This window comes from Sturnira hondurensis, unplaced genomic scaffold (assembly GCF_014824575.4).
Source record: "Sturnira hondurensis isolate 20B ecotype Veracruz unplaced genomic scaffold, ASM1482457v3 Scaffold0001390, whole genome shotgun sequence".
NCBI classification, from domain to species: domain Eukaryota; kingdom Metazoa; phylum Chordata; class Mammalia; order Chiroptera; family Phyllostomidae; genus Sturnira; species Sturnira hondurensis.
The window spans coordinates 91,351-110,476 of NW_028074021.1; the positions used below are offsets into that span (position 1 = coordinate 91,351).

Sequence of the window (19,126 nt, forward strand, 5' to 3'; positions counted from 1 at the left end):
CTCGGGCCTCCAGCCCCTCTTGGGGCCCTCCCCAGCTCCACCCCATTCGCGTTTCTCCGCCTTCTCCCAACCTCCCGCCAGTTCCAAGACCTGGGAGCCGGGAGAGGGCTATTGCGCAGGCCCAGTGCGCCGGGCTGAGGGGAAGGGAGAGGCGTCTGCCGCAAACTGCAAACTAGGAAGCGCGGCTTCTCCTGGGCTCCTTCCGGAAGCGGAAGCCCGGAGGGCGGGCCGAGGGCGGCAGATAGTCCACGGCGGTTAATTCCTTTTACCGTGCAGCGTGGCTTCCTTCGGTCTGGGCTTCTCTGAGACTGCAAGAGATGTTTAGGTCCGGATCTCGACAGGGCCAGGTGAGGGCTGTGGATCTGAGGCGTCCACTGTGGGAATAGAGGGGGTTCTCAGGCCGGGAGAAGTGGAGAACCAGAAGAAAAGAAAAGTGCCGCGTTAGACTTGCTGGTTAAGAGAAGTAGGGAAGATANCCACGGCGGTTAATTCCTTTTACCGTGCAGCGTGGCTTCCTTCGGTCTGGGCTTCTCTGAGACTGCAAGAGATGTTTAGGTCCGGATCTCGACAGGGCCAGGTGAGGGCTGTGGATCTGAGGCGTCCACTGTGGGAATAGAGGGGGTTCTCAGGTCGGGAGAAGTGGAAAACCAGAAGAAAAGAAAAGTGCCGCGTTAGACTTGCTGGTTAAGAGAAGTAGGGAAGATACCTGATCCTGACATCCGCTCTGTGCGTAGATGTACTCTCTGGTTTAATCGTTGTAGACCTCCTTAATCAAGGACCTCCTTTTATTTTTGTGCTGCCCTGAATCCTGCCTGCCTTATTACTGCCAGTTGCTGTATTAGATGAACTGTAAATGATTGTAGAGTCGTTTGTGGGCTGGCTTAGCACAGTGTCTGATAAGGGTTAGTACCACTCTCACATTTTCTGAAGATTGAGTGACAGCTTCAAAATTTAAGTACTTGTACCCATTGATGACAGTATTTGTTTTTTTCCTGTAAAAAGCAAAACAAAACCAAAAAATCTGTCTTTGAACTTAATCGCATCTAAATTCACCCATGTTGGTTATTAATGTTTGGTGACACCCTATGTAATCCTATTAATTAGGAACAGCTCCAGTACTATAGCTAGCCACTGTGACCACTTTCATTTTACTTTGATATTAAAAGGTAAATTAGGAACATCCTAATTTACCAACAATATAGATAAATAATATAGCAACAATATAGAGAAATAAACCTTCACATTCATCTACCTCATTCCTCTTCCCTACAGTAATGTACCTCAGTCAGATAGATGTATGTCTTTTGTATGTTTTTAAAAAATCTCTTAGTAAAGATATTTCACAAAAATTCCGGGTGCCTTTCTCAGACTACTAGGGAGGGATAATGGAACTGGAAGTACACATAAAAGTTCGAAACAATATCCCCCTCTACATCTCTCTATCTTCTCTAGGCTTCAGTGATTTTGAAATGTATCTTTATAATTATTTTAATTTTACTGTAACATTATAAAACTATTAAAATGTGGGGAAATTAATATATTTTCAATAAAGAAGTACTAAATCTTCTAAGAGCTCACAGTTATTTAAATGAGCATATTTTTATAACTAGCCAGGGAAGAGCCTTGCATGTCTCATGAAGTGTGCCAGTTATCTAAGCACTGAAAAATCAGTGTATTCAGCTGTCCCCCATGTAACCCAAACACAAACATGGTCACTTTGTAGCTTTTTAAAAATTTTGATGTGCTCTCATTTCTTTAATTACACAGATTTTTTTCTTTTAATTTTAGAGACAGTGATAAGTCACATTTTGTTCATACATCAGAAGCTTACTCATCGACATTAATTTCCAGACTAAGCTATTATTAATGTCATTGTCTCTTCCTTCCTTTCTTGATCACTGATTTTCCCCCACAGCAAAGATAACATTTTTATTTAAGTCTTGAAAGAAACCTCACCATAATTATGTATTCCTTTTCCAAAAAAAAATAAAAATAAAAATTTCAAAATTTACCAATTTGATCAGTATGCACTTTTGATTGAATCAATAAGTGAGTGGGTCATTATTGATTTTAGTAGTCCTTTAAAGCTATGTTCCTATAGCAGTTTTTTCTTTTAATAATAACTCATTATCTTCCTGGAAGAGGTATGAGAGAAAGAATGGTAGGAGCTATTGCCATTTGAAAAGCAGAACTCAAAAAAGATTTTATTTATTTTTAGAGAGAGGAGAAAGGAGGGAGAAAGAGAGGGACAGAAACATCAATCTGTGGTTGCCTCTCACACACCCCTCACCAGGGACCTGGCCCATAACCCAGGGATGTGTCCTGACTGGGAATCGAACTAATGACCCTTGGATTTGCAGGTTGGCACTCAATCCACTGAACTGGAGTGGGATAATACCTTTTTAAAAAAAAATTAAAAACAAATGATCGATAAAGTAGTGAGTACCATTTTCTTAAGTACCCTTTACAAATTAGCTCCTAAAACAACTCTAAAATGTTTTAAAGAATAGAAATACACAATAACCATTGATATGTTCCATGATCACAACATTAAAAGAGTATTCTGAGATTAAGTTCTGCTCGTTTAAGAAGCCATTAAAGTCCTAGAGGAGAGCATTGGCAGGAAAATCTCAGATATTCCACACAGCAATATTTTTACTGATATGTCCCCTAGAGCAAGGGACATAAAGGAAAGACTAAACAAATGGGATCTGATCAAAATTAAAAGCTTCTGCATGGCTAAGGAAAACAGTATCAAGATAAAAAGAGAAGCAACAGTTTGGGAAAACATATTTGCAAATGACACCTCAGACAAAGGTTTAATCTCCAAAATATACAAAGAACTCACATGACTCCACTCAAAGAAGACAAGCAATCCAATTAAAAAATGGGCAAAGGACTTGAACAGACACTTCTCCAAGGAGGACATACAGAGGATCCAGAGACACATGAAAAGATGCTCAGTATCGCTAGCTATCAGAGAGATGCAAATTAAAACCACAATGAGATATCACTTTACACCAGTCAGAATGGCCATCATAAACAAAGCAACAAATAACAAGTGTTGGAGAGGTTGTGGGGGAAAGGGGACTCTAGTTCACTGTTGGTGGGATTGCAGACTGGTACAACCATTATGGAAAACAGTATGGAATTTTCTATGAAAACTAAAAATGAACATGCCGTTTGACCCAGCAATTTCACTGCTAGGAGTATATCCTAGGAACCCTAAAACACCAATCCAAAAGAACCTATGCACCCCAATTTACAACCTATGCAGCACAATTTACAATAGCCAAGAGTTGGAAGCAACCTAGATGCCCATGGGTAAATGACTGGATCAAAAAACTATAGTACATTTACACAATGGAATTCTATGCTGCAGAAAGGAAGAAGGAGCTCCTACCCTTAGCAACATCATGGATGGAACTGGAAAACATTATGCTGAGTGAAATAAGCCAGGCGGTGAAAGACAAATACTATATGATCTCACCTTTAATGGGAATCTAAACAACAAAACAAACAAGCAAGCAAAATATGACCAAAGACACTGAAATACAGAACAGGCTGACAGGGTCCAGAGGGGAGTGTGGAGAGAATCACGGGAAAAGGGGAAGGACTCACATGAACAAGTATAAAGGATACATGGACAATAAGTAAGGTGGGGGGTGGAAATGGGAGGGAGGTCAGGAGCACTGTGGGGGGAGGGCTGGGAATATAAGACAGAAAACTGTACTTGAACAAGAATTAAATAAAAATAAATAAATAAATAATAAAATATTTGAAAAAAGAAGCCAATCATTTGATAGTTGTATCTTTAAAAACATGCTTGTTTATTTCAAATGCCTTTGGGATATTCTTTTGTTTTAAAAAATACAACTAAATAGTGAAGTATGAATAAGTGAGTCTCTACTTCCTAGCTGAGACAATTGAGGGCTTACTTATTTATTTATTTTTAGAGAAAGGAGAAAAGAGGCAGAAAGAGAAACATCAGTGTATGGCTGTCTCTTGTGCGCCCCCTACTGGGGATACGGCCCACAACCCAGGCATGTGCTCTGACCTCTCTGTGCCATCGTTTCCTCATCTGTAGATGAGAATAAAAAAATACCTATTTCATAAAGCTATTGTGAGAATTTAAAGAGATGGCCCATACAAATGTTATTGACACCCTGGTACATAAAACAAACATCTAATAAAAGTTAGAAGTAGTATTGGCTATGATTATTTACTCTTGGTTTTGATTATGAAAAATTAATGCTATTATTATAAGATAATTTAATTCAGAAACAAATACAATATTATTAGAATTTAAACCCTGCAACCCTACCATATATCATAGTCTCCTGGGTCTAATGATTGTTAGATAAATTATCCTAAGCAAGAAATCTCATTGGGTGTCATGTTTTTGCAGGTTCTAGATCCATGAATTTAACCTATTTTACACCTAGGTTCAAATAGGATTATTTTACTGTTTTCTAGTTTCTTGACAATGTTTGTGCAGGTTCCAGGTCCCATTTGATACAACGTCTATAGCTCATGCAATGTAACGCCCTCGCAGGGCACACTCACACACAGTGCTGCAGAAGCACCTGAAAATTTGCTTCAATTCTCTGTGAAGCACACTGATAAATAGATAGTGGCGCAGTGGCCTTGGTAGTCATCACTGAAACATTCAAACTTAAGATGTTGTTGATAATATGTAAGTGATTTCTATATTTCAAGATTAGATCCCTGCTTTACATCTTTCCTAAAGAAATTAAGACCATAATCCCAATATAAGTTGTAACAGTCCAAAGAAATTGAAATGAAATCTTTTTCTAAGTCTGAGTATAATGGGGCTACTGGTGCTCACCCCTAACGGGTTCTCCTCTCCAGTATGGAAATATGGGGAAAATTTATGTCCCAGATGTTTCCATTAGGCAGGATATATGCCTTTTTTTAGCCTGCGAAATCTAAGAAGTGAGACTGTCACTTCTGGGCTGGGGCATGTAAAAGTCAGAGTGCCATATGCATGTTCTCTTTTTCCTGGAAAACACTGAGACAATGGCCTTATGAGGGGAAACTAAGTCCTAAGTTGAAGGATGAGAGATCCATGTTGGTGTTGGTGTGAGGGAGAAGTAAACTTCTGCTGTGTTACACCACAGAGTTTTGGGGCTTTGTCACTGCAGCATAGCCAGGACTAGCCTGACAAAACCCTGAGGTATCAATACTTCATTTTCCTCTCTGAACACTACCAATCAAGTGGTAACAGAGGTAAAAGAGGTGGGGGGAAGTATGTACGAGTGGGCAGCAATAATGGCAATGTCAGAGAATGCTACCAGTGTGTGGGAAATGGGGGACACGAAGTACAAACACAGTGACACAGTAAACCTATTCTTCTGATGGAGGCCTGGACGTCTCATTTGGCACCTTCGTTCTGACTGTGGAACATCTCCGCACAGAGACAAAAATATTCAGAGCAATTCTTACCTACGTAACTGAGCATTTTCACTTCTTAGTGGTTGCATGGCCAGTGCTATTTCAACTTGAATATTTGGGTTTCCACTTGCTGCTGGAAGCAGAGATACACATGCCTCCAATTCTGTAATCAATCTCTGAATTTCTGAATCCTCTACAAAAGGCAAAAGAAATAAGTAAAAACACACTGTAAGTTGTTTTGGGATAAGATTAAGATTATTCATGTGTACTACTGAAAAAGAAATTTTTCAGATCTGTACATATTCACTATAAATAAACCCACTTGTTTCTAAATTCAATACACAAGCCCTGTTTTCCTTTCCTGCTGCCTGCTTATTCAGAAAACTTCTAAAGAAATTTAGACAACTAAAGATCAATCTTAAATCACAGCATTATTAAATTAGTGATTTTTTCTCAGTTAGCGTCTCATAGGAAGATAACGTACACCCATCCCCTAGCTCACATTACCAAAGGACTACAGGGTAGCTCCCTGTAATTGCTGACAGTATTCACATTTATGACAGTCTTTGATTCTGTTGTAAATGATTTACTTTAAGTGATCCAATGTGGCAAAATATTGAGGGAGGGTTTCTACTAAGATAAAGTGTTATTACTTAATTTTATAAAGGAGATCTAACACAACCAGCCACACCTCATTTGGTGTACCCTCAAAAGCAGTGCCCTTCTTTCAGTAATTGGGGGAAGTGGATGGTTTTGGAGGTGGCAAACATAGGTAGAATGTAGAATTTAGATCTTTTGTCCTTTCATTTTTCTCCTTTCACTTCCATTCAAGTATTTTATAGGCCGAAAACATTTAATAATTATAATATTAACTGATACCCAAAAGAGGAAGGAGGTATATTCTAAGTACCAAGAACTAGCTCAACCCCAGGGGTGTTTTAGCACCCCGATGAAAAGTATATGGAGAGTAAGCAACAACGTGCAACTACTAAGCAGCCCTCTACCAACCCTTTGCAGAGCGGTTTTGCTCATAAGTGTTGGAGGCAGTGAACTGGGCTCCCCCACTTTCTAGCATTATAACTGTAGTCAAATTACTTAACTCTTGCAGCCTAAATTTCTTCATGGTTAAACGGAAATAATAGTACCTCATAGGGTTGCTAAGAGGAGTGAATGAGAGACTGCTCTCCAAGCCTAGGTTTCCTCATCTGTAAAATGGGAGCAATAACAGTACCTCATAGGGTTGCTGTGAGGATTAAATGAGATAATTCACATAAAACACTTAGCACAGTGCCACGCATATGGTAAATGTTCAATAAGCAGTAGCTAATATTGTTACAATTATTATGATTACTATGATTAACTATTTGTTTGAGGGAATAGTGATAAGTTGAAGGTCTGAAAACAGATTTTAATGTATCTATAATATGTCTATTCAAACCTTTGGAATACATTCCTATAAATACACTTAAGAATTGATATTTTGTCTGTCAGTCTGCAAATATTCAATCAGTGCTTCCCCAATCAATTACCGTGCTTTCTAAGATGACAAATCTCTAACTTGCTCTAAGAAAAAGGCATTATTTAGAAAACACACACATAATGCAAGCAAATGAACACAACCTGGCTCAAATATCTCATAACTCCTCCTAAGACATTTTTCTTGATGCAATCAAAAAATCCCACAAGTACAATGAAAAGGGCATAAAAAGGTTTGGGTTACTTCTCCCAGTGAGATCTGTTGGGATAGTAGAAAACATCAGAATAGTTGCTTAATAAAGAAATGATGGGAAGAAAATCTCCACATCTTCTTAAAATAAACTGACGAGTCTCTTCCAGGGAGTTAATTATCTTTAGGGATCCTCTAACCCCTACAAGTTTATCCCTGCAAATTCTTTTTGGTTGGATCTTCTCAAGATCCCTTTTGATCAAGTAGAATGAACACACACTTGCAACTAAGACTGTTGGGTATTCCCTAGTACATTTCAAATCCACAGTAGAGCAATCAAAATCTAAAAAATAAGAATAAAGCTAGCAGAACTCATTCCCTTATTAGCAGGAAACATATTTCTATGGAGAACACCACAAACTCCATGATGGTTATTCTAAATTTAAATGATGACTACATAATATGGCATTGCTATATGGCATTAACACCATGCTACAGAAAATTATAAGGAACTCATCTACCTTGTTCTGCTACCAGGGCCTTTAGCTCTCCCAACAAATACTTTATGATTCTAACTTTTTCAGCACTCTGGTTCCTATTGTTTGCTTTCTGGAAACCCTTTATTCTTGAATCTCGCCCATGTATGTTTAAATCCTTTCCTTCACTTGTAACCTCTCCAATTTGTTCTTTGACACGTTTTTCTTCCTTAGTGGCCAAGACAGCTGGCTGTAACAGAGTGGGGCTTCGGTGTGTCCGACTGTCCGGATATGAATGCAACAGATTCATATATGTCTGGAAACACTGTAACAGGTCTGGTTCCTTAGGAACTTCTCGTTGTGGCAGAGTCCCATCGGCAAGGTCCCGCTGCCAAAGTGCTGGAACAGCTGCTGTGTCAGGTTTGGGTGGGCTACACTGAACTCCAAGACTAGTGCTGAAGGTATTCCTTAGAATACCAGCACAGTTCACAGAAACTGTGTTATGTTGTGATGTGGACTCGTCGTCACCATCCGTCTGAACTTCCTAAAGAAAAGACAAAAACAAGTTAACCCTTCAGAAATGTGAGCACTGGCATTAATTATAATCTGAATCCAAATCTGAAATATTAGAAAATGACTTCTGCAGGATGGAGTTATAGATTACCAGTGAGTAAGCTGGATTTCCTCTTAGTACAATATTCCAGTTGTTAAAAAGCTAATTTATTCTGCAATATAGGAATATTATAAAGCCACAACTAAAATAAGATTGTTTAGAAATATCACTCATGGTTTAAAGGAACAGGCATCAAAACTTAGCCCACTTAGGGACTAAAACAAACTTCTACTTTGGGAAATTTAATTTCCCTAAAGTAAGAAAGTAAGCTCAAACACACAAAAAGATTTTACACAGACTCACAGAAATGTTACAGTAGTAAGAACTGGCTGCTGCTTAAATGTCTCCCATGGGGGAGGAGTCACACAGACCATGTTATATATACTAAGTAGAGTATAAACAACTTATTAAAAATTTACAAACTGTAGATAAACATAAAAACATGTTTATAATACAAAGTTAAAAAGAAGAATATGAAACAGTACAAAATTTGGTTATGACTATGTATTTTTTAAAAAGCAAACTTAGCCCTGGCTGGAGTAGCTCGGTGGGGTTGAGCACAGGCTGCGAACCAAAGGGTCACTGGTTCGATTCCCAGTCAGAGCACATGCCTGGGTTGTGGGCCAGGTCCCCAGGAGGGCGTGTGGGAGGCAACCGTACATTGTTGTTTTTCTCCCTCTCTTTTTCCCTCCCTTCCCTTCTTTCTGAAAATGAATAAAATCTAAAAACTAACAAATACATAAATTAAAGAAACAAATAAAGCAAACTTAAATAAAACTAGAGAAAAAATCTACACAGAGAATTAAATGACTGGAAAGTTCTCTATCAATGTCAACAGCAATTGTGTTTGCTTGGTTGGTATGAGTGACTTCTTTTTTTCTGTCGAGCTCTTCTCCCTTTTTCCCCTCACCATTGTCTTTAATAAATAGGTAAAACAACTCGGGTAATGAAGTAACTGAGAAAAATAATTGATCTTTACACATCCTAGGGCACTAAGATATAATCAGTAACTTCAATTTTCTCTCTTGGAGATGACAATTTCTAAAAGTTACTTGTATATAAATTGTACCTACAGAATGAGCTACTGGAGGGCAGGGTGGCTGCTGAGGTAACTGGACTGGGGTGGAAAAGGATAAGCCATGACTAGAATGTGGAGTTGCCTGAGAGTCTAAAAGGTAAGAGAGATAAAAGAAAAGTCATTCATATTACTTACAATAACCACTCAAATTAATAAACAGTTTACACACGTTTTTAAAAACATCATCCATACTAACCAGAACCAGAACCAGACCCAGTGTGGCAAGGTACAGAAGGAATTCCATTAGGATTGTTCTTTGAAGCCGAGTTATTCATCAGTGACATTTGAGTCTGCACATGCTCACAGAGGGCTTGGTATATTACAGGTGAGTACATTCTATAATGATCTCGGAATGACCAATTTTGTGGTATATCTGAGGAGTCTCTTTCACTTCCAGCAAAAGTTTCATTAGGTATCCGTTTTTTATAATCTGAAGATACTAATGTGGAAGAAGGAAAAAAATCTGTAAATATAATTCTTAAAAAACTTTTATCATAAGAAATTTAGGGAAAAAAAACTTTCAGAAGTAGCTCAATTCACTGTATGTTACAGAAGGGTTTTTACCTCTCATCAACCATAAAGAAAATAACCTCAAATTCTTTTTTGGTTTGTAATCAATTAAGTTCTCCAGTCAAAATTATCTAGACTATGTCTTTAAATTCTCTTTTAAATTATCTATACTATGTCTTTAAAATCTCTTCTAAAGTCTCCTTTATCTTATTTATAAAATCTCCCCTTTAACTAAAAAACCTCTCTTAAGGGTGCTATTGCTCTCTAAAATCCAATATAACTCTTTCACCTTGCTCCTTATCCAGTTTCACGTTCTTGGAGGGAAATGAAATTTAAAAGGCAGAAAACTTTGTGACAAATCTGATGCTTTAATGGTTTAAAAAAAATCAATCAGAGCTTTGAAAACAATAATGGACGATCTACACATTGTACACTCAGACAAAATCCTAACCTGCCATTGAAAGTCTCCAAAGCCTGACCTTAATCTACTTTTCCAACCATCCTCCCATCACCCCCAACTCAAATTTTTCATTCCAGTCAGGCCCATTTAGACCCCCAACAAGCCTTTTTCATCCTCCTGCCGCATTACACAGAATGAATCTTTTCTTCCAATGCAATTCTACCCACTCAACAAGGCTCATCCGAAGTCTTCCCTCTTCAGTGAAGCCTGAATTCCCATCACTCCAGTCCAGTGACTGCTCTTCAGCATCCCAGAGCACATACTGTCTACACAAATCACTTCCCACTTGAGATGTACTACATTGCTTATCTTTCATTTTCGTCTAACGAAAATAAGCTTTTTCATGCAAAACTGTATCTGCTACTTCATTATTTTTCTCCCATAGTCCCGTTAGTCTATGTACAAAGAAGTACAAAGTAGAAACCCGCATATTTCATGTATTAGTATATTAACACATAAAAAACAACATTTTCTACATAGCACTACTTTACACATCAGTATCAAAATCTATTTCCCTGTTTAATAAGTTCTCCTTCCCAAATGTTTTTTAAAGACCATTAACAGAANGGGAAAATTTATGTCCCAGATGTTTCCATTAGGCAGGATATATGCCTTTTTTTAGCCTGCGAAATCTAAGAAGTGAGACTGTCACTTCTGGGCTGGGGCATGTAAAAGTCAGAGTGCCATATGCATGTTCTCTTTTTCCTGGAAAACACTGAGACAATGGCCTTATGAGGGGAAACTAAGTCCTAAGTCGAAGGATGAAAGAGATCCATGTTGGTGTTGGTGTGAGGGAGAAGTAAACTTCTGCTGTGTTACACCACAGAGTTTTGGGGCTTTGTCACTGCAGCATAGCCAGGACTAGCCTGACAAAACCCTGAGGTATCAATACTTCATTTTCCTCTCTAAACACTACCAATCAAGTGGTAACAGAGGTAAAAGAGGTGGGAGGAAGTATGTACGAGTGGGCAGCAATAATGGCAATGTCAGAGAATGCTACCAGCGTGTGGGAAATGGGGGACATGAAGTACAAACACAGTAACACAGTAAACCTATTCTTCTGATGGAGGCCTGGACGTCTCATTTGGCACCTTTGTTCTGACTGTGGAACATCTCCGCACAGAGACAAAAATATTCAGAGCAATTCTTACCTACGTAACTGAGCATTTTCACTTCTTAGTGGTTGCATGGCCAGTGCTATTTCAACTTGAATATTTGGGTTTCCACTTGCTGCTGGAAGCAGAGATACACATGCCTCCAATTCTGTAATCAATCTCTGAATTTCTGAATCCTCTACAAAAGGCAAAAGAAATAAGTAAAACCACAATGTAAGTTGTTTTGGGATAAGATTAAGATTATTCATGTGTACTACTGAAAAAGAAAAATTTTCAGATGTGTACATAGTCACTATAAATAAAGCCACTTGTTTCTAAATTCAATACACAAGCCCTATTTTCCCTTCCTGCTGCCTGCTTATTCAGAAAACTTCTAAAGAAATTCAGACAACTAAAGATTAATCTTAAATCACAGCATTATTAAAGTAGTGATTTTTCTCAGCGTGTAATAGGAAGATAATGTACACCCATTCCCTAGCTCACATTATCAAATGACTACAGGGTAGCTCCGTGTAATTTCTGACAGTATTCACATTTATGACAGTCTTTGATTCTGTTGTAAATAATTTACTTTAAGTGATCCAATGTGGCAAAATATTGAGGGAGGGTTTCTACTAAGATAAAGTGTCATTACTTAATTTTATAAAGGAGATCTAACACAACCAGCCACACCTCATTTGGTGTACCCTCAAAAGCAGTGCCCTTCTTTCAGTAATTGGGGGAAGTGGATGGTTTGGAGGTGGCAAACATAGGTAGAATGTAGAATTTAGATCTTTTGTCCTTTCATTTTTCTCCTTTCACTTCCATTCAAGTATTTTATAGGCCGAAAACATTTAATAATTATAATATTAAAATTATACCAAATAGAGGTAGGAGGTATATTCTAAGTACCAAGAACTAACTCAACCCCAGGGGTGTTTTAGCACCCCGATGAAAAGTATATGGAGAGAGTAAGCAACAACGTGCAACTACTAAGCAGCCCTCTACCAACCCTTTGCATAGCGGTTTTGCTCATAAGTGTTGGAGGCAGTGACCTGGGCTCCCCCACTTTCTAGCATTATAACTGTAGTCAAATTACTTAACTCTTGCAGCCTAAATTTCTTCATGGTTAAATGGAAATAACAGTACCTCATAGGGTTGCTAAGAGGAGTGAATGAGAGACTGCTCTCCAAGCCTAGGTTTCCTCAACTGTAAAGTGGGAGCAATAACAGTACCTCATAGGGTTGCTGTGAGGATTAAATGAGATAATTCACATAAAACACTTAGCACAGTGCCACGCATATGGTACATGTTCAATAAGCAATAGCTAATATTGTTACAATTATTGTGTTTACTATGATTAACTATTTGGTTGAGGGAATAGTGATAAGTTGAAGGTCTGAAAACAGATTTTAATGTATCTATAATATGTCTATTCAAACCTTTGGAATACATTCCTATAAATACACTTAAGAATTGATATTTTGTCTGTCAGTCTGCAAATATTCAATCAGTGCTTCCCCAATCAATTACCGTGCTTTCTAAGATGACAAATCTCTAACTCGCTCTAAGAAAAAGTCATTATTTAGAAAACACACACATAATGCAAGCAAATGAACACAACCTGGCTCAATATCTCATAACTCCACCTAAGACATTTTTCTTGATGCAATCAAAAAATCCCACAAGTACAATGAAAAGGGCATAAAAAGGTTTGGGTTACTTCTCCCAGTGAGATCTGTTGGAATAGTAGAAAACATCAGAATAGTTGCTTAATAAAGAAATGATAGCCCTGGCTGGCGTAGCTCAGTGGATTGAGCGCGGGCCTGCGAACCAGAAGTAGCTCAATTCACTATATGTTTTACAGAAGGGTTTTTACCTCTCATCAACCATAAAGAAAATAACCTCAAATTCTTTTTTTGGTTTGTAATCAATTAGGTTCTCCAGTCAAAATTATCTAGACTATGTCTTTAAATTCTCTTTTAAATTATCTATACTATGTCTTTAAAATCTCTTCTAAAGTTTCCTTTATCTTATTTATAAAATCTCCCCTTCAACTAAAAAACCTCTCTTAAGGGTGCTATTGCTCTCTAAAATCCAATATAACTCTTTCACCTTGCTCCTTATCCAGTTTCATGTTCTTGAAGGGAAATGAAATTTAAAAGGCAGAAAACTTTGTGACAAATCTGATGCTTTAATGGTTTTAAAAAAAATCAATCAGAGCTTTGAAAACAATAATGGACGATCTACACATTGTACACTCAGACAAAATCCTAACCTGCCATTGAAAGTCTCCAAAGCCTGACCTTAATCTACTTTTCCAACCATCCTCCCATCACCCCCAACTCAAATTTTTCATTCCAGTCAGGCCCATTTAGACCCCCAACAAGCCTTTTTCATCCTCCTACCACATTACACAGAAGGAATCTTTTCTTCCAGTGCAATTCTACCCACTCAACAAGGCTCATCCGAAGTCTTCCCTCTTCAGTGAAGCCTGAATTCCCATCACTCCAGTCCAGTGACTGCTCTTCAGCATCCCAGAGCACATACTGTCTACACAAATCACTTCCCACTTGAGATGTACTACATTGCTTATCTTTCATTTTCGTCTAACGAAAATAAGCTTTTTCATGCAAAACTGTATCTTCTACTTCCTTATTTTTCTCCCATAGTCCCGTTACTCTACGTACAAGAAATACAGAGTAGAAACCTGCATATTTCATGTATTAGTATATTAACACATGAAAAACAACATTTTCTACATAGCACTACTTTACAGATCAGTATCAAAATCTATTTCCCTGTTTAATAAGTTCTCCTTCCCAAATGTTTTTTAAATACCATTAACAGAAATGACTATGTCCTTGGTAGATCGCAGGTTATCCTGATAAAAAAGATAAATTTAGAATAATATGTAGCTTTTAGCAGTACCTACTAAAGCTGAACGTACAAATATTCTCTGACACAGCAACTGCAGCCCAGGCATAAACCTAACAGGAATCAGCGTTCATGCACACTAAATGATGTGCACAAGAGTGTCCGCAACAGCTTTATTTGTGGCAGCCAAAAACTGAAAACACCCAGGAGCCATGACTAGGAGAAATGGATACACTGTACACGGCAATGGAAAACAATAGATTATGGATATACACAACTATTTATTTGAACTTAACAGACATAATGCTTTATGAAAGATGTCAGACACAAGACTGCATGGTGTACAAATGCATGTATATTGAGTTCGAAAACAGGTAAAGCTATCCAATGGAGACAGAGCCAGAAAAATGGTTACTCAAGGAAGAAGGGACAGCTGATGGCAAGGATACTGATGAGGCAAAAGCCTGACAGGATATTGAAAATGTTCTATATCTTCATCTGGGTGGTGACTATATGGAAGTATACATACTCAAAACTTTATCGAGATTTATGCTTTATCAAAGTTATTCCTTAATTGTTTAAAAAGTGAAAGTTAAGTTTTTGTTCCACAAATATAGTATATTAAAAATAAAATCATTTCGGGGGGGTGGGCTGGGATAGGAGTAAAAGACAGACAACTGTACTTGAACAACAATTAAAATAAATAAACTTAAAAAAAATTTCTAAAAACATAAAGCTTACATACAAAAGCAAAAGGTTAAAAGCAAATTAAATATTATAACCGATGAAGACAAAACATTGAAAGAAAAACAGTAAATTAAAATTGGACTATGAAAATAGAGATGTTAGATGGCTCCAGTTTGACTTGAGGTGTGCCTCCTTTGAAGGTGATCTACTCCTGTGAAGCTACCTCCCAGGCCTGAATGTGAGCTCTAACATGAATCAGCTGAGTAACTTACACCAAACTACTTAACCTCTCATCACAAAAAAATGATAATAAAAGTGTTGCCTACTCTAGAAGGTTATTGTGAAGAGTAAATAAGGTAACACTTGTAAAGAATGCCTAGCACATAGTAAGAACTCAATAAATGTTACCTATATTACCAAATGACTGCAAAATCTTAGGACACACAAGTGAATATTTCATATTCACAAATTTCCCATCTGATATCAATAATAAACCTCAAAGTATGTCCTCCCCTTTTAAGCAATAATAGTTATTCTTTACTATCTGAATAAATGAGCTACAACAAACTGGTTAATTAACATGTAGGTAAAAATAGTTCTAATTAAAGTATAATTTTACTATAAATCAAATGGAAAAGTATCATCTGGATTATTTTAACTTTGACATCTAAAATGATGGAAGGTAAGATCATAGTCAGCTCATGGCTCTGCAGCACATAGTTCTTTGTTTCCTCTTAACTCACGGGTCTCTCTTCTGCTCTTGGATTTCCTTTGGCCTCATGTAAGACAAGAATTATCTGGCTTCAGGAGTCCTCAGATTTCACACTCACAGGTCCCAGGCACTGAGTTTCATTCACCTTCTTTTCATGGGATGATTTTCAGTCTCTGATAAAGCTGAGCTGCAATATTAGGCTTCGGCCAGCAGATGTCATCATTCAACATGAATTACTGAGCTTCACATTTCTTAAAAATCAAAGCCTTGGAATTAAAATGACTTACTTTCCTCCTTTATTAATGCAGTCCATATGAAACTCTAATGGTGGAGATCTGTATTTGAGAAAAAAAATCTTACCCCTGGTTGGTGTGGCTCAGTGGATTGAGTCCCAGCCTGTTAACCAAAGGGTCACCACTTTGATTCCCAGACAGGGCATGTGCCTAGGTTGAGGGCCAGGTCCCCAGTACAGGGCAGGCGTGAGATACAACCACACACTGATGTTTCTCTCTCTTTCTTCCTCCCTTCCCCTTTCTCTAAAAATAAACAAATAAAATCTTTTAAAAAAACTCTTGAAACAAATTATCCAAGGCAAGTGAAAACCAATAAAGGGATGTAAAAAAAAAAAAAGAAGAAGAAGAATGCATTTAAGCCCTGGCTGGCGTAGCTCAGTGGATTGAGCGTGGGCCTGCAAACCAGACGATCGCGGTTCGATTCCCAGTCAGGGCACATGCCTGGGTTGCAGGCCGGTTCCTTGCAGGCTAACTACCAGCAGGGGACGCACAAAAGGCAACCATACATTGATGTTTCTCTCCCTCTCTCCTTCTCCTCTAAAAATAAATAAATAAATAAAATCTTTAAAAAAAAAGAATGCATTTATATTACTATACAATTAACAAAAAAAATGAGCCTGTCATTACATAAATACAAATGAAACATATTTTCTTGCTGTTGTTCATCACACCGAAGCACCCTACATGAACATTTTACCTAGCAGATCAGGATGGCAATGCATCTAACTGGTGTCAGTCGATAACTCGAATCATGAAAGGGATGCATTCATTTATTCAGTCCACAGAAGTTTTTCAGTCTTTGCATTCTAGCTGCTGTACAGCACTGTTGCTTGAGTGCACATGCATTGTCTGACAGGTAAGGTAATTCCTGCCAGCCATCCAGTAGAACAAACATCTACTGCAGATAAGAACTAGTGGGTGCCTGTTATAATATGAAATATGTAAAAGTGCACCTGGCCTACATGGGGGCAATCAGTGCTGACAGTACCCTGCCTGTGGTGCTTTATTTCCCCAAGGTAAGCACAGCAACACATGTACGTTAACTGGAAGCAGAGTCATGTGCCCACAGCATTCAGCGGTGATCAAATGTGAAAAGCTACTTATTTAAAAAATGCTCTTTCTTTAACTGTCAGGAGCACTTTAAGTGTAAGCTCAATGCACTCCTGGAACTAGCTGTCTGCCTCCTTCCTTCTACGATGCATCAAAGTTAGCGGGCCTGACTCTGCAGACACTAAGTGATCAGGCTGGTCCTAGGCAGAAAGTTCATACGGGACCATGCCTCAGAAGATGGTTAACATAAAATAGTAAAATGATATAGTAAAACCATGCTAAAATTAAAGTAATATACAGATACTAGTTAACATACTGTAACAGATTCCTTAAAATTCTCACTTGTAGAGAGATTTACCTCACTTGTGGAAGGATGGAAAAAAAAGAGCAATATTGAGCATGGTTTTGGGGTATTATTGCGCACTGTGATAACACAGTATTAACAGCTGCCAACCACACTCAGAAAAAGATATCCTTTAAAGATAGTGCTACAGTTTTCTAAACTAGAAAAGATGGAGTCATTGAATCGAAGGAAAGGAGGCTTCTGCTTTTAATGAGTCAACCTTCAGAGAGTAAGTCAATAAGAGCTGATTTCTAATATTGTAACCTAAAGGGGACTGTTCTGTAGGAAGTAGGTCCTACCTTTTGATGACGAAAGTATAGGGAAACGGACGGTAAGAATATCGTAATCTGCCCTGGCTGGTGTGGCTCAGTGGACTGAGTGCCAGCCTGTGAACCAAAGGGTAGCCAATTCGATTCCAGGTTAGGGCACATTCCTGGGTTGCGGGCCAGGTCCCCTATAGGGGGCATGCGGGAGNGGTGACTGTCCTCTTATCTCTTGCTGCTTCTAGGATTCTCTCCTTCATTTTAATCTTGGCTAATGTAATTATGATGTGCCTTGGTGTGTTCCTCCTTGGGTCCAACTTCTTTGGGACTCTCTGAGCTTCCTGGATTTCCTGGAAGTCTATTTCCTTTGCCAGACTGGGGAAGTTCTCCTTTATTATTTGTTCAAATAAGTTTTCCACTTGTTGCTCTTCCTCTTCCCCGTCTGGTACCCCTATAATTCAGATGTTGGAATGTTTAAAGTTGTCCCAGCGGTTCCTAAGCCTCTCCTCATTTTCTGGAATTCTCATTTCTTCATTCTTATGTTTTGTTCTTCCTTCTGGTCCATTCCATTAATTTGAGTCCCAGTTTCCTTTTCCATCACTATTTGTTGCCTGTGCATTTCCCTTCATCTCAATTAGTTTAGCCTTCATTTGTTCCTCTAATTTGTGACTAAAATCAACCAGTTCTGTTAGCATCCTGATAAACAGTGTCTTTAACTGTGCTTCTGAGAGGCTGGCTATTTCCTAGTCGCTTAGAGTTATGGGCTCTGGGACTTTGAGTTCTTCTTGCGCCATCTTTTGGACTGTTCGTGCCTGTTACGTAGCAGGATAGGAGCCCTAGGTGTCGACCAGAGCAGGGCAACTCAGTCGCTGGGTTGTGATGCTGTACGTGGGGGCGGGGTCAGAGAGGAACAATGGGGTCCCGTCTGCCGCCTCCTGCCGCCTTGGCCACAGCTGCCACCGTCACCGGGGCCCTCGCGTTTCGTCGCACTGCACACGAATGTGCCACCGACGTCAGCCCTCCGCCACTAGGTTCCCCACTGGAGCCTGTGTGGTCTGTCTCACTGTGTGCGAATGTGTGACCACAGTCAGTCTTCCCCGCACCCCGGTCTGGCCGAATGGTTCGTTGTTGTCGGACTTCCACATAGTTCAATTTTCTGTTCTTTGGCTGCAACTTTGTTCTCCAAACCTTTGTTGTATTTAAACTTGGTTGTGGGAGAAGGCACAGTGTTTCCACCTATGCCTCCATCTTGGTGGAAGTGGCACAGACTTTCATTCACCTTCTTTTCAAGGGATGATTTTTCACTCTCTGGTAAAGCTGAGCTGCAATATTAGGCTTCTGCCAGCAGATGTCACCACTCAACATGAATTACTGAGCTTCACATTTCTTAAAAATCAAAGCCTTAAAATTAAAATGACTTACTTTCCTCCCTTATTAATTCAGTCCATATGAAACTCTAACGGTAGAGATTTGTATTTGAGAAAAAAATCTTACCCCAGGCTGGTGTGGGTCAGTAGACTGAGTGCCAGCCTGTGAACCAAAGGGTAGCCAGTTGGATTCCAGGTTAGGGCACATTCCTGGGTTGGGGG

General features: G+C 38.8%; 1 protein-coding gene across 1 annotated transcript in view; it reads right to left on the reverse strand.

Moving 5' to 3' along the window:
* Nucleotides 1-489: 489 nt before the first annotated feature.
* LOC118974521 (coiled-coil domain-containing protein 14-like) overlaps nt 490-19,126 on the reverse strand; it is a 28,245-nt gene continuing 9,608 nt past the window's right edge. Inside the window, exons 6-10 of the mRNA XM_037027983.1 lie at nt 9,445-9,687; nt 9,244-9,338; nt 7,603-8,101; nt 5,467-5,608; nt 490-604 (exon numbers count right to left, since the gene is read on the reverse strand). Of these exons, the coding sequence (XP_036883878.1) occupies nt 496-604; nt 5,467-5,608; nt 7,603-8,101; nt 9,244-9,338; nt 9,445-9,687 (1,088 nt within the window). The 3' untranslated portion in view covers nt 490-495. The remainder of the gene's footprint in view (nt 605-5,466; nt 5,609-7,602; nt 8,102-9,243; nt 9,339-9,444; nt 9,688-19,126) is intronic.